Source organism: Crocodylus porosus, unplaced genomic scaffold (genome assembly GCF_001723895.1).
Source record: "Crocodylus porosus isolate Cpor-Errol unplaced genomic scaffold, CroPor_comp1, whole genome shotgun sequence".
NCBI lineage: Eukaryota > Metazoa > Chordata > Crocodylia > Crocodylidae > Crocodylus > Crocodylus porosus.
Window position 1 is genome coordinate 20,523,083 of NW_017728907.1, and position 27,042 is coordinate 20,550,124.

Here is a 27,042-nt window from a genome sequence, read left to right on the forward strand (position 1 = left end):
CAAGCAGGTCCCCCAGCAGCAGCAGCAGTGGCAGCAGCAGCTCCACCCAGAAGCTGTATGCTGGCTGGGCTGGGCCCTTCTACACACAAGGTTAGGATCAAGGTGCAATAGGGTATGTTTGGCGGGGAGGTGTATATGTGGGCTTCTCACTCCTACCTTTGTGGGAGGTAGGAGGGCTGGATGGGGTACAATTAGTTTATGGGCACCCATGGGCCAGATTAAATTGCCTGGTGGGCCGGATGCTGGCCGTGGCCTGTATTGTGCCCACCCCTGGTGTAAAGAGACACTTGAACCCCTTTCATGGGGACCACTCTGTATAAGATTAGGTAGTGAAATGATGTAATGATTGGAATGGGGAGAGGTTACTCCCCTCTGGTAGGGGAGGTTGGGGTAGAGAGAGAGAGTGGGGAAGGAGGTGATTGCTAATGTTGGAGGGAGGGGAAAAAGATCTCTTACCTCTGGTAAACAGTGGTCACCACATGGAAGGAAAGTAAGTATTTGCTGCCTTGGGGAAGGAGAAGAGAGAGAATAAACAGCACCTGCTGTACATGAGGGGGAAGAGAGAGAGCAAAGAGGACAGTGTTATGGTGCTGGGCAGGATACACTAGGCTAACCTGCTTTCCTGCAGATACCTCACACCATGGATCGGATCTGGCTTGCAGGCTGTAGGTTGAGCACCACTGGTTTAGAAGGCGCCACCTATGTATGACAAATAGTATTTAACAGCCTTGCTTAATCACAGGGATTTGTCTGAACTTTAAATAACTTTGGAACCATAATTAACCTTGGATGCAGCTTATCTAATGGTTACAGTGGGAAAAGCTGTAGTATACAGAGAATGTTTGCATCTTGACTGTTGTCATTTAACTGTTGATCATAAAGTCTTATCTCTGATCTCATGGTTGAACATTTAGAATTAGTTTCCCCTTTTTCATTTGAGCAGTCGGCCAAAATGTAGAGATCTGCAAATTATGGCTCCATAATCAATTCCTTCCCCTGAGAACCCTCTACACGTGCAGGTAAAGGTATGAGAGGATCCATTGTGATCCACACAAGTGCGCTTCCTGCTATTTCACAAGTGTTACTGCAGTCTGCCAACTGCAGAGGGATGTGTGAAACCTCATGTGGCTAGGAGATCTCAGCTGTTGTGATCTCCCATCCACGGGGTTACACCACTCACCCCTTGTGGCTGGAGATCACAGCTGTGCCCCTCAGCTACCAGGTGCTGTGGGGGTTGAAAATCCCCTCAGCTGCAGGACTGCCAGCCTGAGCTGGGCATAGTGCATACTTGCAGCTGGGAGTCTAGTCAGCTGATGGGGGCTCCCAGTTATAGGGGAGACCCTACTACACATGTACATTTAAAGTTGCATAGCATCCAGCTATGAAGTTTCACATTTTCAAGTTCTCACTTTATAGCTGGAATGGACCCTTTTATGGTGTGATCAGTATTTAAGCATGTGTCACTGACCACCTAACAGTTAATTGCACAATAGCTGTAATGTGTAGAGGGAGCCTAACTCATGAATGCCTCATGCCTCCTGAGGCTGGGGGGGCATGGCAATCACCTGCAGGTGGTGGTGGTGTTGATGGCAGAGGTATGGCAGCAGCAAGCGGGGACCACCTGCAGGCAGCCATGGTGATATTGGCAGCAAGGGCGGGCCACAACTGTGGCGGTGGTGGAGAGAGGCAGTGGCGAGTGGCAACTGCCCATAGACACCACTGGCAACATCAGCAAAGGCCAATCTCAGGGGGGCACATGCACCTGTATGCACCTGCTACTCATTGCCAGTGGCCTAACTGACAAAAATGTACAAAGTCCGCTTTCCATGAAGTTGGGTATCAAACAGGAGATGGTTTTCTTGCTCAGAGCTATAAACCACTTTCTAGATCTCACTTGGCTCAAAAGCTTTCATGTAGTTTTTTTTTAGGGCCTTTGCAGGCAGCTTTGGTGTTTCCTTTTAGCCTCATCTCTGCTTCTTTTGTTACTCTTTAATGCACAAAACTTCACAAAACCATTCCCAGCAAAACCTATGCCTAGCTGTGCCTTTGATTTGGGCAGAGAGCTGCCTGTTTGTTGGTTAGAGGCTTCTATTGTTTCAATTTTCTGGTTTCATGAAGGAGCTTAAATATTTATCCCAGATGACAGGCAGCTGCTGTTTTCAACAAAGTATTATATAGAGGTATACCGATATATTGGTCTATATCAGATCGGCATCGAGGAAAGGAAAATTTGACATTATTGGCAATTGGCTTTTTTTGGCCAGTGTAGACAGTAATGTCACTGATAAATGTGGTGTGCTTGTGCACAGCTGCATCATGCACATGGCCAGGAATGGCAGCCTGGCAGCTTGGAGAGCAGGATCCGGCCAGTAAGTCTGTGGCAGGGCAGATCGAGGTCCCCATGGTGAGGGAGGGAGTGGGTCTGGGGATGGGGTAGGTGCTGCCCAGCCAGGACAGGGTGCAAGATGGAGCTGCAGGTGGCTCATCTGTGAGGTGTGGAGGGAAGGGAAGGGGGATAGCTCCCTGTTATGCGTGCACCGCTGAGGGAGGCGTGGGGGGCAGGTGCCTTTTGGATTTGTGTGGGGGCAAGGTCCTGCCTGCTGCAGGCTTGGGGCCATGGGCTGTGCTGGCCTCTTCTTGGTGGAGGGGCTGGGCCAGGGCTGCACTCAGGGTGGGTGGGGGTAGGGATGGGGCAGCAGCAGCAGCACTGGGAGGGGGGAAGCTATAGGGTGTCCTGTAGCCACCCTAAAATTTGCTGTAGCCTCCCTGTAGCACCCTCTCCCAGTGCTGCTGCCGTGCACTCCGTGCCCGCCTACGCCAAATGCAGTCGCAGCCTAGCTCCTCTGCTGGGAAGAGGCTGGCATAGCTCCTGGCCCCAAGCCCACAGTGGGCAGCCCACCCTTGCCCTACACACAAATCCAGGGGGCACATGTTCTTCATGCCTTCCTCAGGGGTGCCCACAGCAGTGGGGGCCATGCACTGCTCCCATGCCCTTCAGACGAGCCCCTCATGGCCCCATCCCACACCCCACCCTGGCTGGGCAGTCCCTGCCCCTCCTCCAGCCCCATTTCTCCCTCGCCATGGGGGTCTTGATCTGCACCCCCACACCCCTTCCCCACCCCCAAGTCCTACCAGCCTGACGCTGCTCTCCAAGCTGCCAGGCTGCATATTGGCTATTGAAACTGTATTGACTGATATGGCTAGCTAATAATTGGCCATCGGTATCAGCCAAAAAAATCTTTATCTGTGTACCCCTAGTATTATCACATTCTATAAGAGTGCATGACTTATCACTACAAACATGTCTGCAAGCCATGTGAATGTCTTCTAGGTTGTTAGGCTTTCAGCTTTTAAGTGATTTGTATTGACAGGATTTGTACTTGAGCAGTTGTAACTCTAACCAGAAAAGATTGGGATTTTGGGGGTAGCTGGGTGGTAGAAAGAGAATTTTACTTTTATATGTGAAATATAGGTTCTCAGAGGTCAAAATTTTTAATTTTATCCAAAGCCTGAAAAAAAATCTAAACAACAATACCTAAAAGAATTGTCTGATTCATGCTCTTTGGAATTTGCTTCCTTACTAAGTTTATTTAAAAAAAAACAAACCATAAAACTGGATCCTTCCTCTGTCATAAAAGTCTATGTAACATTAGCAGTTCTTACACTGTGAAACAGCTAAAATTTTCCAGATTCCCTTTCCCCTCAAAATCTAGCAATATTTCTCCCCTACCTTGCCCCATTTTAATGTTCCCAATTCACAGCTGTTTCTGCTTTAGCTTTAAATATCTGTCTTCAGTCTGAACTGAAACTTATTATGACTAACACCTGTGTAGCACTTCAGGTGTTCACAATATCTTTCATGTATTAATTCATATATCCTACCGACTTGGAGAAGACATTTTAACTTTCCTGTGAGTAGTTACACAGAGGCATAGCCTATACACAAACTTGCACTAATTTAATAAAAGACGTTTTGCACAGGCTTAGTAAAATTTTAGTTTATTTGGAGACAACCCCTAGTAATTCTTAATATATAATAGTTCACGTTTAACTGTCTAGTTAGACTTGTCTGCTTTTAGCAATACATGTTATTTCTGTTAACTTCAGATTTCCAAACTGTGTTCAACTGCAAGTCAGCAAATCAAAGCAACTGAAGTTAAATAGCACAATTATTTTCAGTAGATGGACCAAGTTAAAATAAAACAACTAAATAAATTAATAAAAAAAAAGAAAGTTAAAATTAGATTGAGGCTTTGTAAAAACTACCTGAAAAATTTGTTTTCTCAGAAATGTAGGTTAAAATTAGTTATGAATTCAGTTGGTGTTGCTGTATATAATCACCATTTCTACCTGGGGTATGTTTTGAATGTTGTGAAGCTGCCATGAGCCCTACTTCTTTGACTTCTTAAGCAGGCAAGTTTATATGCCTCATGGGATTAGGACAGCATTTTCAGTGGGCCTGCTCTTGTACTCAAAGGTACATTTGTATATAAGAGGTTGGTACAGTTGGTGGGTAAAATTGCAGTTCTTATTGCTGTTGTTAAACTTGGCACAAAATCAGACAGTCATTTTGTTTTGAAACAAGATTGCTTGAAATTTAACAATGAAAAGTTGTTAGACTTTAAATATGTTTTTAAAAATATGTATTAATTTTCATTAAGCATGAGCCAAGACCTCTGAATAACCTAAATTAAGATTGTTTAGGTTGATATTTTCAAAACATATATATATGAATTGGGAGATCAAGTGCTATTAACTTCTTCAAATTAAAAAAACCATGGTGAAACACAACACAATCAGTGCATTTCAGCTTTCTTAACTTGTTTATTTACTGTATTTACTTGAATCTAAGACAAAGCTCTGTCTTCCCCCCCGCCCCATGGGGGGAAAAGGCCCTAATCTTAGATTTGTGTGCAAAGTGGAAGGGTGAGGAAGGCAGCTGTTGCAGTTCTGACTGTAGCTGTGAGTCTTGAGTTGGGGCCAGTGTCAGACCTACAGCCTCCTGCCTGTCCTGCCCCCCCCCGCATTTCATTTGCTGTTTGCAGCTTGTGCCCAGCCAGTCAGCAGCACTGACACTGGTGCATGGCTGGCAGGGGCTGCCCTTCCATGTGCTGTGCTTCTGGGAGGGAGACACCCCTAGCAGCATTGGACAGTAAGGGGGTGGCGGGGAGGGACAGAGTCTGTGGGGAGTAGGGGAATGAGACAAAGGCTGTGGGCAGCTGGGATTGGGGGGGTGGCAGGGGGAGGGGCAGAAAGGCTGTAATGGGAAGAAAGGGGAGAGGGAGAGGGCAAGGGGTTTACTTGAACCCTCCTCCCAGCCACTTGACTCTTCCCGCCACTGCTTTCCTTGATGTAGCAGTGAGGGGAGGGGGATGAATTGAGGACAGCCCTCCAATAATTAGATTGTATACGTGGAAAATTATAACAAATTTATAAACTTTTCATAACTAGAATCTAATTATTAGGGGCTTGGCTTAGATTTGATTAAATAAGATATTATGAGGTGACACTAGTTCTAAATATAGTATGGGTGATTTTGTTGTCAACTTTTGTTTGAGATTATGGTTTTCTCAGAATAAAGTTCTTGATGGGTCACTGGATTTGTCTCTTTCAGCATAGATAAGGATTTATAGTGTGAAGATTCTTAGCACCTAAAATTTGTTTTTTTTAAAAAAAAAAATCGTATATGCCAAGAAATGTGAAACTAATGAAACAAATATGCAGGTCTGCAATGTAAGAAAAAATAGGAAAAAAAGTAAAATGGCCAGCATGTAACTAAATTCTGTTTAAGCCATTCTTTAAAATGATGAATTGTATTAATGTAATTCTTAAAATAAGGGAGTGGGACCTCTCTGTTGCAGTTACAGTAATTTAATTCTTTTGTCCTATTCAGTCATCTTTATGTAAAAAGTATTTTAACTTGTACACAGACGGGAAAAAACAATTTAATCCTATGTAATTTCAACATGCAGATATATAGGAATATTGATCTTTGGACTAATAAAAAGATTAAGTTGTTTACAGTAATGCAAGAATGACTTTTCTGTAGACTTAGTCGCACCGAATTATGGAAAGAAAGGAAGAACTACCTCCGCTGATCATATCTGTAATGAAATCTGGAAATTTACCTTTACTTTGTTTCATCCCAGATTCAAACTTCTGCACAAGCAGGATTTTTGTGTGGGTATGAGGGTGTTTTGGTTTTCTTACATGGGGCATTGCAGGGGTAGTAGTGAAAAGAAAATAGTTCTGAACTCCTACAATATGGTACTTTAAGAATACATCAGAATCAGTTTAGCTGTAAATGTGATTACCCTTGCTGGTTGTCTTTCCCTTGTCTCATATTTTAGTTAAAATAAACTTTCGTTAACCTTTTGAATAAGGTTTCAGTTAATAGAAATTTACTAGTGAATAATAACATTTGAGAATAAGACTTTTTTTTTAATACAGAAGCCCTGACCAAAGGAGTGCAGGAAGCAGTTGTACACTGAAGCTTAATCTCCTATTAAACCATGAAAAGAAACTCTTGGCTTTATAAATTGAATCAAGATTTTAATTGCATATATTGTCAGGCATAGTTGTATACAAATACAGATGACTTGTAAAAGCCACAGCAAGAAACTGTAGCTTGAAAATATTGTTTTATCTGATCAAACCTTTTATTAAATATAAATTGTGTTAGTATGTGAAGGCCAGAGAGTTGCTGAGTACAACCTTCATTCAAATTCTCTGGTGAATTTATGGGAGTGGGAGGGGAAAAAAAGACTATTTATAGTTTTCAGGGTGAGTGACCTCTATTATATTAAACACCAGAATATCTGAGTGTGTTTTAATTGCTTTTTGCTGCTGCAGATCCCAGTCTCTGTGGTAATTTCTTCAATCATTGATTTGAAAGGCTAGCCCAAAGGGACCAGCTACAAGATGGGAAAGGTGTGGGGGGGAGTATATTCACACTTATTTAAATGTCACCAGGTTAAGGTCAGGCAGTGTGGCATTTTATATTGGACTGTGGTAATTGGTATATTACTGACATTTATTGAGAGAGACTTTTATTGGACTGCATGAATTTCACCTGGTACAAGGGAAAGAAAGTACGTGATTCCTCCCTCTCTTCCCACATACTCAATTTCAGATGCTCACCTGTTGCAGTTTCCCTTCCAGTAAATTTCTGCTTTTGGTTGCACTTTCTTGTTTGTATTTTTTTTCTAGAAGGGTTTTTTATTTCTTTCTTTCTTCCTGTGTTGTAGAATGATCAAATTGGAAGCAAAAAATGGCAGAATTATTTCATGCCATGTCCATAGGATAATTTATACCTATGAATTGCCAAAAATTGAAAACAGATTGAAATGTATTGTGTAGATGTTGAATTATCACCATGCAAGTGCACTTGGTTTGCTTACCCAGAGCCTTCAGGCCTGGCTAGCTTTTCATTGAGGAGGGAGATGGCGGTGTGTTCCAAATGTCACTTAGACTAGAAACAGACCTCATCAAATGAAATGGGAATTCTTAGGGTGTTTAGGATCAGGGTGGCCCCAGAGCAGCTGCCTGTACTGTCTGGAGCATGTGGGCAGCTCCAGACTGCCTGCACTATTCCACCACAAAGCAAATAGACATCTGCTGTAAAATAGCAGCACAAATGAATAACATCTTTGTTGCAGACACACATTTTGGGTATTTGTGGCTTGACTGGGATCATGGACGTCTGTTTCCTTGGCCTTAATAATAAGTGCCATAATAATTTCTGTGCACAGAGGTGACAAGAGTGATGCCTTTTGCCATCATCAGAGTAAACAGTGGATCTGAGAACCAGCAGTACTCATTATATTGCGATCACATTAATAGCTCATGAAGATTAATGGGGCAGGTCAGACCTTTTTAGATGTATTGTTCCACTTTGCATTAGTTATACTCTGTTTGTGGTTTTGAGATTTTTTTTTTGGAACCATGCCTTCTGGTGATGCTTCTAAATGATAGCTGTGATGCCGGAGGTGAAGTTTGGAACTTGAGAGAGGTGTTGGTATGTTGTACTATCTGGTACTTTCCTAGTCAAAGCCTATCTGGGAAGCCTGTTGAAACTTGAGCAGTGTTTCCTTGTGTCATTTGGTTATTCATTGGCACTGAAAAAATACAAAGGTTCAGGGATGGATTGGGGCTGGGAGGGAGGAGGGGATGCACTGGTACACTTGTACCTCCTTTTGATTCCTGGACCATCTAAAGTTTAAAACCAACTGCCTGGCAGTAATAGCAGCATTTTAGTCGGGCATTGCTGAGAGAGTCACTTAAATTCATGGCGCGTTACCATCTGCGGGATCCCTTCTAAACTCTTTATTCCACAGGTGTTAATGACCCTTTTTTCTTTTCAGTGGTTTTGATGTTCCAACAATGAAGCTATCTTTTGTTCTGCAATTATACTGTCTATTAGCTGCTCCTGGCAAGGAACCTCCTATTTCACAGCCCTGCAGACTATTTTCAGCTCATTCCAATGCAGTTATATTTGGTTTTGTTTCAATCTTAAACTGACTAATACAACCTGAGGCTCCCAGCATATTAATAAAGCTTCTAGTTTATTTTTAATTGGAGAAAGATATGTGTTATTTTTGTATGTAATGATACACTTCGCTATCTGTTCCTCCCTGTTCAAAATCTTAGATCCACCCATGCAAAGGGTATATCTAGACTAGAGTGTTTGTTCCTGTTCTAACTTGAGTGAGTGGATCATTTCAACTCCAACTGAATAACAAACTCCAGTCTCTGTAGTCTTTTTGGAGTAATCCAAAGGCACATAGTGTAACAGGCAATACAAAACTTTCAGCTGTAAGCACGGCTTTGTTATCTGTTCTGTTGACACTTACATCTGTCATTTCTAGTACAGATAAATAGAACACCTTCTTAAGCACAGAATTCATCCTTTTTTAAAAAAATGGAGGCTTAGGCACTGAAAATTTCACTTGATCCCATCACTGTCATGTTTTCAGCAGTGTGACTTCCTGATGCTATTTTAGGATTGTTGTGAAGACGGTTTACTTAAGATTTCCCACTACCTTACCATGTGGTCTTTCTCCCATCTTTTTTACCCCCATAACGCTGCTGGATGATTCCTAATATTTAAAATAATTTTATTTTCACCTGTTTTTAAAAGCACTGTATGGGCCTGGAATAATGAATACTAAGAAGGCAGTGTTGTGCACGTGTTAAGCATCACATCCACATAATTGACATGCATGGAGAAGAGGAGTGGAAGTAGAAAAGTAAAATTTAAAGTTTTAGTTTTGACAAGCTGCAGAATTCAAACAAATCTCATAAGGTTAACATAATGTCAAACCTGGGGGTAGTTAGGATGAAAGTAGATAAAGAAATCTTCCAAAAGGTTGGAGATGCTTGCTTATCTTCTCAGAAGGATATTTCAGTAGACTCTTCACATTTGTTCCCTTGGAACGTGTGCTGGGTAAAAGTAACTTTCTCCCCTACAGAGAACTGTTACTCTGATATTACTCAATCAGTTATAAAACAGCCCATTCTTCCAAGTATCTGTATTAGGGCTGTGCGAAGCTTCAGGTGTTGATTCGATTCGGAGGAGATTTGGTCCAACTGGGCGGTCAGATCTCCAAAACTGAATCGAGTGAAGAGACCCATTAATCCCTCCGAATCGAATTGAAAGTCTCTGATTTGATTTGGAGAGATTCGGCGATTCGGACATAGTTGCAGCTTTATGTGTTTGTTTTTTTTCTACATACCTCAAGATAGCAGGCTGCTCATGAACACTGAGATGGTGGGGTGGATAGAGCATCCTATGGGATCATGGGGGAGTCCCCAGTGTGCTCGGCAATGGACCCAGAAGTGGACCAAAAGTACATTTTGTCCACTTCTGAGTCTGCCACTGAGCACGCGGGGGGACCTCCTGTGGGACTCTCCATCTGCCCCACCATCTCTGTATTCACGAGCTGCATCTGGTACCTTGTGGCATGTAGAAAAACATATAAAACTGTGTCTATGACTGAATCGCTGATTCTCCAAATGAGAATTGAATCTTCAGATTCAGCTGAATTGTATTGGGACAGTGATCCAAATCAGCGAATCGAATCTCTGTCCTCCAAATTGGGCCGAGTCCAAATTGAGTATGGCTCTCTTCACGTGCCCCTACTCTGTATGGCACCGAATTCAAGTAACTCCAGTTAGAGGTAATTGCCTTGCTAAACAGTTCTATAATGAATTGGGTGGACTGGGTGAGCATGGGAAAGAGGTTAAGGAATTCAACCAATTTGTCTTTCTATTATCTCCGTGTCTATGATCAGAGGAAAACAGGCACTCTAAAAAGGAAGAATATAAACTTGTAAGATTAGAAGAGCTTTTGAACCCTGTTCTAGCATGTGTGTAAATACGTTGTATCTGAATTTCTGAGGCAGAATGAGAGGGGTCATAGTGTGCCAATTTGTTGTGCCAAATAACAGTTTGGGTCCAACTATTACTATTACAATTTGTAGTTGCTACCATTTCGATACGTGGTGCATATCTGGTTTCAAGGTATAGCTGAGTATACAGAGCTAGACTGAAAATAACAAAACTCCTCCAAGAGAAATCGCAAGGAGGATTTGGTTCACAAATGTGCTTTGTAGAGCATTTGGACAAGAAATGTTAGCTTGCTGCCTACCCAGTTCTGTAGTGATGACATTAAATCTGTTTTCATTCCAGTGTGGGAAATGTGTAAGTTCCTGCTATCCAGGACAATAACATGATGAAGGAAAGAATGAGGAAAATGAATTTGAGAGTCTCGTGTTAAGCTAAGTAGCTATTTAAGAAGGGAAAAAATAGAGAATAAATTAATTGAAAGTTGGAACATACAGATGTGCCCTCTTATCAAAGCAAGGTTCTTACAGAGCATCTTGTGTTTGTGTCCACCATTAATGAGATAAAATCTGGCCTTTTGCTGTGGATTTTGGAGGTCACTTATTTCATGGTCAGGAGATTAGGGTAGGGGGTGGAAGAATAAGCTCTAGGAAAAAAGCAGCTTGAAACTAGGAGAAGAAAATAGTTTTGCTTCTGGTTTAGTGATTTTTTTTTTTTTTTTTGGTGTTCTGATTCTGGTTTGCAAGGTGGAGAATGTAGGTTTTTTTTAATTTAAGTCTTTCAGACCAAATTGTCTTTGTTCTTTAATCTTTTCCCTTTTAATAGTGAAGAGTATAGATGTAGTCTTTTTACCTACTCAACAAAGAATATGCATAACTAACAGCATATTATGATTTATACATATCAATATTTTCTGACACTGTAACCGCAAGCATTTTTAGTGGCTGCATCAGTTGAAGCTAATGTGTGTAGCCTTAGTTAACAGGATTGTTTAGCACTAGCTATGTGTTAAGTTTAAAGAGTTGTAGAGTAGAATAATGTAATCATCTGCAACTGTTAAAAGGTTGCAAAAATGACTATACCCATTATGTTGCTGATGCCTGTCAGAGAAAGTGGAAACTCTGAGGCACATTTGGGGGGGGGAGTGGGGGTTAGGCTAATATTTCTTTTGTAATTTTGTGTGTTACAGAACATAACGAGTTCATAGATGCTCCGCATAAACACCAACATTTAGAGTTCAGTCAGGGTACTGCTTAGTTGCATCTTGCATTCTGTTGGTTAAGTTGTGAGCTTTCAGTACTTACTCGCTCTTAATGTCTCATTTAAGGCTGAAACTGCTGAACCATGAGAAGTGATATCTCTCTCTCTCAAGTACATGTTGAAGCTTGGAAATCATGCCACCTGTTCATCTCTGCTATAAACTACTAGACTCTAGCACCACTAGCATGCATATTGCCATTGGGGAAGATTGTGACCTGTGAGAATAAATGTTTAAATGTTTTTGTGCAAAACTTCTTTTTTGGAGCCATCTAAAATTATCCAAAAAAAAAAAAATCAATGTGTCTTCATAGTTATAATGAGATAATGTAATTAATTCTTGTTTATCTATTGTGAGGACAATAGGACTTGAACCAAATAAAAAATTCTCCACAATGTTCCTTCCTGTGCTGTAAGCCAAAATGCAGCCTTTTCCTTGGTTACAAATTATATTATTTTTAATAAATAATTCCAAGGCTCCATTTTTAGTCAGTGAGAAGACTAGCTTTAAAATATGCACTTTTATTCCTGAACTTTGCTACATCAAAGCATGGAATACTTTTACGTTTCTTTCATGTTGTATATTTAGTAGGATGCATCTCCAAAGTGTGTGAACACTTTTGCTTCAGAATATTGGATTGCTTCGAGAAGGATAGATCAATATTTGTTCAGGAGCCAGAATGGTGAGAGCAGAAAGCTGTCTGTCTGGGTTTTTAAGTTATATGGCTTCTTGTACATACTTTTTCACTCAGTCTCAGGGACTATAGAAGGAGCTGCTGATCTACATTTTTTTTTCTCCTGTGCAGACATTAGCAGGCTCATTTTCCACTAACGTACAGCTTATTTCCTTTAAGCAAACAATAATTTAATAACCAGAGTGTAAAAATTGACTTGTGCTAGCGTGCTAATAGTAGGCGAATTGGGTGGGTTATGTTACTTGGGTATTGATCAAGTTCAGTAAGGAAGGCTGGCCCAGTAGAACTCAATGTTGTAAACTGTTGCTTAAAACTACAATTCTACTGTGATTCTCATGGCCTTAGTTCAAGGAGCTCCGTTTTGTATTTGGTGCAGAAGATTCCAAAGTAACATTTTCCCATGTGCAACACACACCTTTCCCCCTAAAATTAGCCTCCCCCCATTGGAGTATGTGTACTAAGTGATGAAGTTGCTTGTCTGACTGGTAGAAGCACCCTGCATTGATTCTTGCTCCAAAGTGTGCCAGCTGTTGCTGTTTAGGCAGCTGAGGGTATCAGTTGACATAATGGCTCATTGTTCTTCACTTCAGAGGTGTTAAGGATAGTCTGTCCTTTTTGATGTTGTCCTAAGAAAGGTTAGCTTGATTAGTAGCATTTGGTGGTTTGCTAGGTGCTCCTGGCCCCTTCTCTTTCTTTCACAGCCTTGGAGACTATTTAGCTGCTTTCAGAATGATGGATACGCCCATGGAGACCAGGCTTCAGCCACAGCTAAGGTTTCAGCTTTAACTGAGCATGAAAGGGAGAGTGAGTCAGCTGAAGATTAGGCTCTGTCCTGTTACCTGAAAAGTTAAGATACTTTTATGTCAGCTGTTTTATAGGTAACTTTTGTAATATTAACTAGCTGTTTTAATAGTAGTGAAATCTGTTGTTTGTGAGAAAATACAATTTATCAGCGTGCCTCAGAATAAGATATGCACCTTGTTTTTAGAAAGCAGAATAAGGAAAAAAAGAAATTCCTTTAAAATACTGGTAAGTAGCAGTAAGTAAGTGAGTAGCAGCGGCTAAAGAGCCCCAGGTACTTGTGCTGCTTCTTGGGGAGTATGCACAGATTACTTCCACTCCCCTGCCCAGCAGAGGCTTGTGATACAGAAACTGCCATTACCATGTTTTCTTGCTTTATAATGCATTTTTGGAAAATGCTGATTTTTGGGGGGAAAGTGCATGTTTGTGTGAAAATATGGTCTTTGAGAGCCTGTCCCATGTGAGACGCTATTAAATAAAATAGGTAGTTGTGGTACAAGAGAAAGTACAATCTTGGATCAGAAACTAGCTAAGAGATGGATGAAAAATGGTAAATTTTCATAATGGCAAAACTTAAAATGCTGCCGGTTTCTGTATAGAGTTCTGCAGTGCTTAATAAATTTATTACTGATCTGGCAGAAGGAATGAACAATGACTTGGAATAATATAGTTATGTGAATTGTAATTCTGTGCCCTGAAGGAAACAATGGCCTGTGGGGGAAAAAATACTATTTGTAACTGAAGGCTTTCATAGTGAAAACACAAACTAGGAGGACACATCAGAGATTTATAGACAACCTTAATTCTTACATTTCCTTGTTGTGTGTTTGCCTTCACATCTTCACATTTTTTTGTTTTTATAATATAGTTTTTTTTTTTCACTTTTGGATAGGAACTTGTAGGAACTTTGTATTGACAGATCATAACTACATTGTAGAGCTGCTGGGGGGAATCTGGAAGCTGACAGGTTGGTGGGGCATTGTTCTGTCACCTTTGCAGACACTTGGGACTATGAGTTAGCTGAATGTTTCCACTACAGTGACTTGCAAGCTTTACATTTTCATGTTTAAATTTAGCTGTAACCCCATTTAAATGAATGGGTCAGTTACGCCTCCAAGAGCTTTAGCTGGCAGTTGAATCCTAGAGTCTGCAGACAACATTTTGTGTCACTTGATCCAGAAAATGTGAGCCCAGGTATAGTTTTCATTATCCTGACAACTGGAAAACTGGTCTTCTATTCTAAATGATAGCTTTAAAATGTTAGAACATATTTTTGCAGGTTTGCTTATAAACCACTGAATTGAAATGACCTGTGAAGTATTTCAGACTCTATGGGTGCATCCAGATGAGCCCACACATGCCTCTTGCTACGTCTTAAAGCCATTTGAGATGTGGCAAGAAGCACACTGGGATGGAAAAAACGTTTCCTGTGGTGCAAATGTGCAGCAAGGGTTCAAAATTCGATACCTGGATATCCAGGTATCAAAAGCAAAACCAAAACCCACAGAAAAACAGTGGGGCAGGGCACAGTCCAAGACTGCCCTGAGGCAACTGGAGGCTCAGGTCCTCTAAAGAGATGCTCTGGTAGCCAGCCAGAGTGTCTCTAAAGCTATGTGCAGGGCAAGGAGTGGTGCAGGCTGCAGGGACCTGGCCTAGGGTTCCATACCCAGGTAAGAAGAGACTGGGTGTGGGAGGAACTGGAGCTGGGGCTGTGTGGGTGCAGGGGACTGTGTGGGGGGCGGTGCTTGTGAGGGGTGGGCCCCCAGCCTGCCCCCTGCATGGCCCACAGCTTCCCTTGCCCCCCACCTACCTAATGGCCCACAGCTTCCCTCGCCCCCTACCTACCTAACAGCAGGGGCTGTTGTGGCTCTCCTAGCACAGCCCCCCGTGCATCATTGGGCAGCATGGCTCGGCCCTGGCACTGCCTGTGCCCCATCATGTGGGCCTAGTGTGGTGTGGCATGGCACCATGTACTTTTGGGCAGCTGTGGGCCACTCGGGATGTCACGTGCATGCAGTGCATGGTGTGTGGGGCCTGCCATGACGCATGGTCCCCATGAATGCCACAGGGCCCCGGCTGACAGCCTTAGCAGCCCTGAACTGCCCGAAGGTGCACAGTGCCATGCCATTCAATGGGATGTAGGCAGCATCAGCTGCCAAGCGGCCGGGGCTGTGCCATGCTGCCCGATGCTGCACAGGGAGAGCTGTTCTAGGAGGGCCCTAGCACCCCAACAGGCACGGCTGCTGTGGAGGGGCTGTGGCCTTTGTGGGGCTGTGGCTCTTGGGGGGGGGGTGTGTGGAACAGTCCGTGAGCTGTGCAGGGGGGGGTTGTGCTCTTCAGGAGTCAGGAGACCCACCCCTCCTGAGCAGCCCCCCACGATTGCCCTGCCAACCCCACAAACCCTTAACCCACATACCTGGCCCTGTGGGTCAGGAATGAGGAGACTGGGGCAGGGGCCAAGCTGTGGGTTGAGAGTGAGGGACAAGGGCAGGAGCAGAGCACTGGCATATCAGTGCTGCTCAGTACCGCAGATCCTGGTGAGCAAAGGGGCATGGGGAATGGTACCTCCCAAGTCTGGGGGGGCACCAGTGGGGCATGACCAGGGAGAAGGGCCCCCCTAGCGGCCAGCCAGCAACTGGAGGGGGTCTCCCAGTGGCTAGCAGTCTCCGTGGAGCTGGAGCGCTCGCTGTTGGGGGGCCACCAGCACTCTTTGGGGGGGGGAATGTGACCCCCCCTACGCACTGATTATGGATGGGTGTAGGGTCAGCTCTGATTTTTCTATGACACAAAAGCCAAAAGTAAATGCCAAAGCATATATATATTTAAAATTTATTTTATTATGATGATAGAGGCACTGGTAGGCTTCCAAATTGCTTTAAACTTGTATATATATCTATAAAACATTTCCTAGCTGATCTCTCTATATACAGTGACATTTCATTTTAATAGCAAAATAACACTATTTTGGGTATTTTAATGAGAGAGTTTGGGTTTCTTATCAGTGAATTTGCAGTTTTTAAATGGGGATCACTAGAATCTCTGCTGGTGAGACAAGTGTCAAGACCTGAGCAGAGGAGCTTGTCATGGGTCAGCACTGGGGACGCAACTCGGGGGCAGACGAGGTGGCTGACCTCTTGGCCGTTTGGGACCAAGAGGACACACTTGGCCAGTTCAAAGCGGGCCACTGCAAGAAGCACATCTTCTGGGCAATAGCTGCCTAGATGGCAGAGTGGGGTCACCCCATCTGGCAGGCGTGGAGCCATGGGGCTGCAGATCCAAGGGGGTGGATGCTGTCGCAGGTGGCAGCAGCTAACAGCTAGGCAGCAGCCCCCGCTGCCAGACTACTGTAGTGGGAACAGGAGGAAGGGGCCACTCCAAGTTAGGGCTGCTTCAGCAGTCCAGCTGGCACAAAGGGTAGTGTCCCAGATACCAATTGGCCAGGCCTCAGAAGCTCCTGAGAGGAAGTAGCCCTGAGCTGCTCACCAGGGCGGGTTTTTATACTGCTGGCAAGCAGCAGGGTCTAGTTCTTCCTGGCTGCAGATCAGGAGGAGCTGGGCAGGGTTATTTTGCCCCAAGTGGCACAACTTGCCCCACACCAAAGTGCACGTCTGGGCACGTGCGCTGAGGCAAAAATCCCAGGCTTAAATTTGTGCCGCTCCTATTTGAGCTGCTACAAGTGTGCGTGCCTGCATGTGTGGACATGCCCTATTTAGCTATTTCAGTTAGCAAGAAGGTAAGCACAAACTACCATTGTCTTCGGATAGTTCACATAGCTTATGTCAGCAATGCTATTAAAAACTTGGAGTTACCTGCTGCAGTGAGATTTTAAAGCATTAAAAATGTCTCAATTTGGGTCTGACTTCTTTTTTTTTTGTAATTGGATATAAAACTTCTAGTGGGACAGCCTATCCTTTTCTCTTCTTTAGCTCAGAGGCCGGCGACCTTTTTCAAGATGCAAGGCAGAGCAATCTGGCTTCAGTCTGATGCAAGCCGGGTGGCTGTTGCAGCTCACTATGGGCATGTGGGGAAGCGTTCTCTACATCTGTTCTTGAGCCACACAGCTGGCGGCTGCACTTGCACCCCCACTGCTTCTCCCAGGCCCCTGACCACCAGTATCTGGGGGAACGTTTGTTCACCAGAGCGCCCCAAGGGATGACGAGGTCGAACGGTTATAAACTACTGCAAGACCATTTCAGGCTGGACATAAGGAAGAATTTCTTTACTGTCTGAGCCCCCAAGGTCTGGAATAGCCTGCCATTGGAGGTGGTTCAAGCACCTATATGGAACACCTTCAGGAGTAAATTGGATGCTTATCTTGCTGGGATCCTATGACCCCAGCTGACTTCCTGCGCTTCGGGTGGGGGGCTGGACTCGATGATCTTCTGAGGTTCCTAATGTTGATGAAATCTGTTCTTGGGCTGAGTGCAAATATATCTTTTGGTGGGAGGGAGCTGCACTGGGGTTGGGCTAAGTAAAGGAGGGGGATAGGGACAGAAAACAGCGTGGAAGCAGCTTCCTATGCCCTGGCACAACTCCTCTGTGGCTGGGCATTGCTGTTGATTCTCCCTGGCCCCAGTCCTTGGCTACAGTGTGAGCATAGCTTCCACCCGGAAGGGAGCTCTCCTGGGACCAAGGAGCTGGATGTTGCTACACTGCCCCAGACCTTGTCTCTGCACCTGCCCTTGCCCCTCCTCATTACCCAGCCTGGCCCTAGCACAGCACTCCTCCTGGCTGAAAGCTGTGCTTGCACTGCAGCTTTGGGGAGCATGGGCAGACAGGGAAGAGGCGGCAGTGACACAGGCACAGTTCCTAGCTCTGTGGCCTTTGCTGTTCAGCCCCAGCATAGGGATGGGCACAGGAAAAGCCCTGTGGCTGTGCAGGCCAGCTTGCATGGCTTTTGTTGCTGATCCCTGCTTTAGCTAATGTGCAGGGATTCTCTGAATTAATTCTCAATTGTTTGTAAAGAAAAATTTGTTTTGGATTAGGCTATTTAGTTCAGGAGATTTTAAATAGCTTGTCATTAAACGTCAGGTTGGTAGGGATTTAAAAAAAAATCTAATTGCTTTTTTCTTCAAGGAAGAGAAGCTTTATTGTGACTAACAACTCTCCAAATTTGTTGGTATAATAATTATAGTACAGCTGCCAGGGAGATGGGGGGGGTGGGGGTGGATAACTAATTGCTTATGAATGCACTGCAAATTTTTAACTTGCATAGTACCCATTGTGCGGGTTTCACCTTACTATTTAAATAGACTTATTTTCGGGTCAATTCTAAACACAAACTGAGAAATGTAAGAGTTCTCTTTCTCCAGTTGGTTTACAAGCAAGAATAAGGATATTTTCTTCTTAGTGTATCATTTTGCATCAGTAACAGGGAAATCACAAATTCATTTCTAGAAAATGCCCACTCTTTCATCAGAAAGCTGGAAGGAGGGTATGACTGAAAGGCTACAGTATTGATCAGACTTTCTTCTTAGCAATCCTTTCCATGGCAGCACCAAAGGGTCAGACAAAGGGTAAAGCTGCCCCTGGTCCTTCTTGGACTCTGTAGCTAGGTATCTTCTAAAAACAGTTTTTGTTGTCATGGAGCTTCTTAACCCAAGGCCAGCCTTCTGGCATCCTGGCTTTCACATGGCAGAAAACCATGTCCTGGTTTAGCTGAGGTCGAGGGTAGGGGGAGGAGAGGAATAGCCTTGGGCACCATTAGTTTGTTATTGAAGCTCAGTTATTGAGCTGTAGTGAAAACTGAACTGCAGGGAAATCTTTTGTTTAGAGGGATTCTGATTTTGAGATGCTGGCATCTACTGTAGTCAGCTCGCAAAATTCTGTTTACAGGAAAATGTTTAACAGTGGGTAAGGGTTTGAGTGGCTTTTGTATAACTTTTCTTTCTTTTGATGTGATCCTGTTTTGAATATCCAAATTCAGACTCGGTTTCTTGATGACAAAGGTTTTTAGAATCTCACCCATAGCTTTATTTTCAAAGTTTGTTTCCCTCTGCTGGTTGTTAGCAACTGTCAAGTTGTTCTACATTTTTACAGCTTACATTCAAGAAAAAAAAAAATGCATGTAGAGAGCAGTAAAGACGTTTGTGTGCCTGACTCAGGTTTGGCTAGTTTAATTTAAACTAAACATTAAAGAGGTGGAAACCAAAAAACAGAGCTAATTTTTGTAGTCAAATTACATATACCTTTTGTGCCTTGAGTATAATAGATTAAAAGTCTGCCTGTTCTGGTCAGAAAATTTGAACTTTGATAATTCTAGTGACTGCAGTTTAATAACTTGACTTGCTTTGCAGAATTCTTTGAAACTAAAACCCAGTTCAGTCTTGAAGAACTAACTAGTGAACCAGTTCTCTGAAGTTACACACATTTACTCATTGGTGGTTTTACCGCAGTAGTTAAATCCTTTTGTTACGCATGACTTACCGCCTTACTTCCACTATTTGACTGTGGCCAAACATTACTATACAGTGAACTATAAAGTATTTTAAATAGTGGCTCTTCTAGGCCCATCAGAGCCAGGATTCTGAGTGTATAAATCCTAACTGGAATCCATACATAATCCAGGAAGGAATTCAGAAGCTTTGGTTAAGGTGGTAGAGTGTGTAAATATTTAGTACCACTGGATTGTTCTCCCTCTTTCCCCCTTCTCCACTCCTGTATTTACTTGAATCCAAGACATGAATTTTTCTTCATTTAACTTGGTTGGGGAGCAAGGAGAGCACCTTGCCTTGGATTTGAGTACAAGCCGGGGGGTGGGGCAGGTGGCTCAGAGCTGAACCAGCAGGTGCTGCCTGCCCCCCTGGGCTAGGGACAGACATTCAAAAAGCCTGAGCCTGAATTGATTCAGTCTTTGCAGGTTAGTCTAACTTGGCTAGGCTAAACCAGTTTGTAACCACACAAGTTAGAGACGATGTTACACATAAAGTGATTTAAGTGATCAGAAAGTGGTTTAATCCTGTAACAGAACAGATGGTCAGTGAGCATAAACCAGTTTGAGAATGGCTGAAACTGGCCTGAGATAAACCTGGTTGAATGTAGTATCAGACTTAACTGATTTGGCTCAAACTGGTTTATGCAACGTCTGTCCCAGACCCCTTGCTAGTTTTAAGATGAACCAGATACCCCCAGCATCCTGGCATGCTCTCTGGGCTGGGTGGGGCTCTCTGCTCCATAGCAGGGCTGGCCCCTCCCCTCTGCTCCCTGGCTGCAGCTCAGCACAGACTGCAGGTTGCTTCCCCCCTCCCCTCACCACTCTCTGCTAAGCAGGAATTCCCCCCTCCTCTCTGCGTTGCTGAGGAGGTGTCTGTATATTAGCTAGCAAGCCACATGCTGGCTGGTGTGTCCTGAATCAACAGGCAGAATCAACAAGTAGGTGGTAATGGCCCTCTGTTGTTTTCTTATTTGGGGGATAAACACTGTTATCAATTTCCTGCTAGGCTAATCAGATCTCCTGTTATGCCCCACTCAGGTCCATGCTGTGGGAGGAAGGGAGGGCTACTTTAGCACCCCCCCAACTTCTAGACTGAGCCACTGCAGGCATGTGCCTGCATTTCTGGGATGTCTGTCTGGTTACAAAACTGATTTAGCCTAGCCAGGTTAGACTAACCTGCAAAGATTGAATCAATTCAAGATCAGGCTTTTTGAATGTTTGTCCTTAGCTACAGACATCCCCTCTGGATTGAAAAAATTCAGGCACGTGCCTGCAGTGGCTCAGGGTAGAAGCCAAGGGTGCTGGAGCAGCCTTCCCTCTTTTCTACAGTGCTGTGCTTGGGGGGGGGCATGGCCAGGCTCCAGGACGCTTTGATGTTTTGCAACCCAGCAGCTCAGTAGGGAAAGTTTACCACCTCTAACTCAGTGTTTGTCAGCCCATTAAGAAAACAAAGCCTCTCTCCATCAGTTCAAGCTCTTCTTAAACAGCTTTTCCAAGGAAGGACATTACCAGCTACCTGTTGATTGACTCCAAAAAGCCTGTCTGCATTTGTCATATCCCACGGCACAACTATAGCCAGCATGTAGTCTGCTATCTAATGCTGAGAGGTATAAAGCAGAGGGTGAGGGGAATAATCTGTGCTTAGCAGTGACAAAGCCAGGCAGATGCCTGCAGTCTCTGCTGGAGCTCCAGCAAGGGAGCAGAGAGGAGGGGGCCAATTGTAGGGGTCAAGTGTTAGCGGGGCAGGTGCCAGGGCCTACAGGCATCTGGGTGGGGCATGTGGTGGGAGAGGGGAAACAGGTGGCAGGGGCACAGTATGGGAGGGCAAAGGGCAGGGGTCAAGCCATTTGATTCCCCTGTTGTCTGCCCCTGCCACTACTTGCCCTGCTGCATTTGTGGAGGGGGGAGAATTTAAGATGACCCTCCAATAACTAGATTCTATACATGCAAAACTGTAACAAATTTATAAATGTTCCATGTCTAGAATATCATTATTGTTGTGCCATCTTAAATGTAAAGTAATCTTGGATTCAGGTAAATATGGCATTTACATTTTTAAAAGATTCATAATAAATGTTTACTTATGCACACCTTCATGGTTTCTTTCTCTTTGAATTTATGTAAACAAACCCTAAAGAACTTAAGAAATGAGATATACTTTTCCCCCATTTCACTTAATGCAGAGTAATATCACTTCTTATTTAGGAATTAAAGGTAAATTTAAAAAATCAAACCAAATGAAATATGGAAATGCATTATGTTAAGGCTCAACAACACACTACCTTCTCTTTGAAATGATACAATTCAATATATGTACATTTAGGATTAGTGCCTAATGTGTGTTAGTCTCTCTTGGAGCCACTCTAATTAAAGCACCCTCCCCACCCCTGGAGCATGTTTACAAGTGCCCAAAGAGAGAAGTGTCATAATAGTAGAAGTGTAGGAAGAAAACTGAGAAGAGTATGGGGAATATACAGAACACTAGACCGGGATGCTTAACCCACAGGCCAGATCCAGTCCCTGGCACTGCCATATCTAGTCTGTGGGGCTCTCTATGGGTCTGAAAACTTGGCTGTGAGCAAGTGGTGGCACTGCAGGCTGGATAGGGTGGCACAGGGCCCAGCCCCAACACACAAAGCCCGATCCAAACTCAAGGGGTCAAAAGACTGTCTTAGACGGTATACTTTTTTTCTGTGTCACTTTCAGTTTTTTATAGAAACAAACCCTAAGGAATCAGGAAGAGTATGAAAGAAGCAGAAACCTCTGAGTGGCATGGAAGGCAGGCATGCTGCAACCCCTGGTTCCTTGTAAAAGATTTCATTTTGGCCCTCTGCAGGAGTCTGGCACTTCTGTTTTAAACATAAGTTGTTTGCTTGCAGACTTAGCATAAATGTTGTAAATGTTGAGTTGTTCTTTTAAGTGATATTTTCTGGGCTGAGGATTTGTATATCAATTTCAAAATGACACACGCTGAAATGACTGTGTTAGACTATACAAAAAAGGGATGAAGGATTTAGTGGAAACACTGGAAATATTGTCCTTTTAACTATTTTCGAGCCCTGTTTCTCTGCAGATTTTACCTTATCTGCAAAGAGATCAGCAACAATGTCTTACGATTCATTCTGATTTGGAATACATTTGTAAACCAAACTCGTAGCAGCCTAGCTCTAACCAGTCCTTTATTTGTTTCTTTGGATGGCCTGACACAAGGTTATGCTTATGTTCCCAAGGGAAAAAGAGCAGTCTTGTCTCCCGGGATGTCACTGACAGAAAATTGGTTCAGAGATCAGGAATGAGAGTGCATGAGATGTATAGCAGAGGTGGAGGGGATGAACAAGTGAAATTAATTTGGACATATGCCACAGTAGCACCAAGTGTAACAACTACTCTCTTGGGTTTCCTTTTTCCTATATCTTCAATACTGGAAAACTTCAGTCCAAAAAGACTTTTGACTTTTTAAAAACGTTATCATACAAATATTAAAAACAAATGGTGAAAGCGCCAGAGGTGTGTGGCCCTCTCAGGAGCCAAGCATGAAATACGTGTTTGGAACAAAAGACTTGGAATGACAGAGTAGCAACTATTCAGTCAATTGAGGCTGGTCTGCCCTTAAGGAGTTTGGCTTTTTCTCCCCCCCCCCCCCCCCCCCTTTTTTTTTTAAGCCAGATATTCTGCTAATTAGAGGGGAGGGTGACTTTTGTGGTAATAGTTATGGTGTCTTGCTAAAGATCCAGAAGTGTGAGGTTCTAGCCTCTCTCCAGACTGCACCAAAGGTTGTCCCCAGTTGACAATCTGGCCATTCAGATTGGGAAAGCCCAGAGGTGGCTAGATATGAGGCTAGCACATCATTCTCTTGCATGCCATTGGCCTCCAAAACTGGCAGGCCTTAATCACGCTAGCTTGAGGTGTTATGTGGTTCAGAACAGAACTTTGACTGTGAGCTGCTTGTAAAAGCCAAGATATACACTGGAATGCAATTTCGTGCCACTCTTTCTTTTTTTCTGTAATAACCTTTTTTTTGTTTTCTTTTTTCTTTTAGTTACAGATGAAGACACGGTGAAGAGGTATTTTGCCAAGTTTGAAGAGAAGTTCTTCCAAACCTGTGAGAAAGAACTTGCCAAAATTAACACTTTCTATTCAGGTAAATTGCTTATCTGTTGCTACTAGAATTTGTAGAAAATTATATTAAAGCATATAAAGGTCTAAGGGTTCCAGATCCACAGAAAAGCCATAACTTTAATAAAGTCTTGCATTCTGTAGTAGAGTGTAGCAATGTTATTTAAAAAAATGAAAAAATGGTTCTGTTTTAAGATATGAAGAGCTGGAAAAATCTTTGTTTGCTTTAAGGATGGCTTATTTAAATGTTACTTTGAGGAACAGGCAAAATAAAAGGGTTTCAACTGCTTTTTATGCAAGTTCACATGTATCTATTTTAATAAATTAATATAAAAGAAGCGCAGCTGTCTTTGATATTGATGAGCCCATAGTCAGTGGCAAATTTCTAGGTAATGACAGCTTTCAGCTATATATCCTCTGCTTACATATCTGTTTAAATTTCTGTTCAAGTTATCAGTGAGGGAACCAAAATGTGAAGAAACTTATGTAAGTCATTACTATGTTACTGTATTTCTCCACTGAATGTTATATTCCTCTTGCTTAACATAACATTTTGAAACTGTTACAAGAGTGGAGTTGCTAATCATGTATTATTTGGAAATAAGCTTTTAAGCAGACTAATTGGAGTTGCTCCCATATGTGGTCATATTTCTGGAAGAGTCCTTGCAGTAGTGAAATTCATGGGAGCACACTCAAATCTTGAACCAGTTCTTATCCTGTTTTGGTAATGTTTAAATTGAGTTGTCCAGTAGAAAAATATTTTGATATGAATAAAGTGATTTAGTCACATCTGTCATAACTTTTTTTTCTTGGCACTTTAAGAACAACTTGCTGTAAACAAGGTTTTACAGCATTCTCTTTGTAGCTAGTTTGATTTAATTTAGTAGTGAAGACATAATTTTGAATTTGATTCAAGACTGAGATGAGTCCCACTAGTTAGGCCATGAGTTGGGCCATGAGGGATAGAATCACTAATAAAATGCAGGTATCTGCAGTAATTGATGAGCTGTGGTTCACCCCTTCCTTGATGAAAAAGTTTTCACTATTGGGGCACTTTAGCCTAGGGTGAAGTGCATATCCTTGCCCAATGCCTTGTACACAAGGAGCAGCCTCTACTTTCCCTCTGGCAGTACTTGGAGAAAGACATGCATTTCTCCCAGACCTAGTGCAAGGTTGGGATGTTCTAGGGCAGGAGATGACTGAAATTGACTGTTCCTAGTGCACTATTAAATGCAGAAAGGCATACAGTGAAATTAGAAATATGTGTCTTAATTTGTTTAGTAATCCAAAATGTTTAAAAATTAACAATAAGAATTGAAAGTCCTTTGTACATGGGAGTTTTGAGCTGAGACTTTTAACATGCATTATTAACTCCTTGACAGCAGTACTAAAGAGTAGTGGTCTTAGAACTTCAGGTACCATTGTATTTTCTCCTAAAACAAGTATTTTCTTTTTATTTAAACATAGTAGCAACTTAGAGCTTGAGGATGCAGAGAGGAGAAATAAGAACAAGGCAGAATGGTTCTTAATCACTAACAATGTAGTGTCAAGTGTCATGTAGTTTAAAATTTTTGAGAGGTAAACTTTTTCTGATTATATCATGACTTTATTTAAACCCTTTTCTGTTTATGTTGTCTTCCTAGTGGGTAAACCATGCCTCTGCAAATTAATCAGTCGTTTTTGGGGTTTTTTTAATTTGAAAGGTCAGTAGAATGGAGAGGAGTGAAGATGATTAAAATCTTGTCCTCATTGACTTTCACAGTAGCAGCTTCAACAATTACAGAGTATAAGCTGGTTAAGAAATGAATTTGCTATCAGTAATCAACTGTCCTAGGTTAGCTCTGGCTTTGCATTTCCATAATGAAGGTCTGAAAAAACTGGAAGACTTTTCAAAATGAATTGATAGTTGGTGATAGATACCTTTCTTAAATCTGTGCAGAGCAGAATAGGAACAACTTTCATTAGAGGGTGAAAGCTGATCCTTTAAGAAGCTTCCTTCAGCTTGAACAATGGAGGGAAGTATGCCTTTTCATAATATAAAAAACACTTTGAAGGGTGCTGTTTTTTTTTTTTTCCTCCCATGGCAGTAGATAACTGTCTGTGGAATATCTCTTGAATTTTTTGTGCCAGAGCTACAATCCCATCATGCTTCCAGGTGTGTCTTGACTTGAAGGGTTAACTGGTACTTTGTCAGTGACTATTTTAGACCTATGCATATTTTGAATAATTGTTTGTTTTTTTCAGGAGTTAATAGCTCCATTTGCTTTTGCTCTTTGTTTCTTTTCATCAGTTTAGTTTGTGTGCTGGGAAGTTCTTGACCAATATCATCAGGGATTTCCTAGCTATGAGGAAATCCTGCCCTATCAAGATGACGCTTCCTGGGCCTTCGTTGCCCTTAAATGATCCTATTATCTACTACAAAAGAGATGCTTTTTATGCCATGTGCCCAGCTGTCACTTCCTATAATACAGTCTATAATCTTTACCTGTCTTGCTTTCCATTCCTTCATATATCAAAGGGAACTGCTACATGCAGTCTGATTTACAGTTATGATCCTTAAATGGTAACCCAAAGAAATTAAACTACAGTGCACATGATAACAAGCAAAACTGACATTTGAAAAAACATGCAGAGAATTCCACTAGAAGTGCATGCTAACGAATAGTCTGATAGTTATATCTGAATATTAAAAGTGAATTATTGTTCATTTCTGTTGTTAATGTTTTTAAATGTATGTTATGTTACTCAAATTGGAGTTTAAACAATTTTTAGAAATGTCATGAATAATTAAATGATTTAAAAGCACAATTAGATATAGGAAAATTAGGCTTTAAATTAGTTAGTAAACCAAAGTAGTTGAAGAATTTACAAAGGGAACAAGAGTTTTGTTGGGAAGAACAAGTACAAAAAAAAAAAGAAATAGAATCATGCCAGATTTAGTAATGTTTGGCTTTCAGAGTGTTCCAGATGGTACAGATGTAGCTGTGGTGAACTGATTGGAAGCCTACCAATGCCTCAATCACTATAACTTTTTACGGTTATCCATGTCAATAGATAAAACAGTTTTTGCCCATGAGTATGAATATGTAATAGATTACCAGATTACTGGTTTTCTCAGTTTAAAAATCCCAATTCTCTGATTTTAAAACCCCCATAATTTTCTACGATTGAAAAGAAATGCCACTCTGTGTGTGTGTGTGTGTGTGTGTGTATCAGATTAACAAAATGTTTTATTTACAATTTTAAAGCAATTTGGAAGCCTACCAATGCCTCAATCACTATAAAATTATAAATATCTATACATCTCAGCATTTGTTTTTGTGGTTTTTTATCATGGAAAATCAGAGCTCCCCTTGCCCCCTTTGCTCACCAGGATGTGGGGCCAGCTGCCGCAGC

General features: G+C 42.4%; 1 protein-coding gene across 1 annotated transcript in view; it reads left to right on the forward strand.

Moving 5' to 3' along the window:
* Positions 1 to 27,042, forward strand: part of XPR1 (xenotropic and polytropic retrovirus receptor 1) — a 190,537-nt gene that overhangs the window by 95,985 nt on the left and 67,510 nt on the right. The window contains exon 2 of the mRNA XM_019530946.1: positions 23,570 to 23,671. Within this exon, the coding sequence (XP_019386491.1) occupies positions 23,570 to 23,671 (102 nt within the window). The remainder of the gene's footprint in view (positions 1 to 23,569; positions 23,672 to 27,042) is intronic.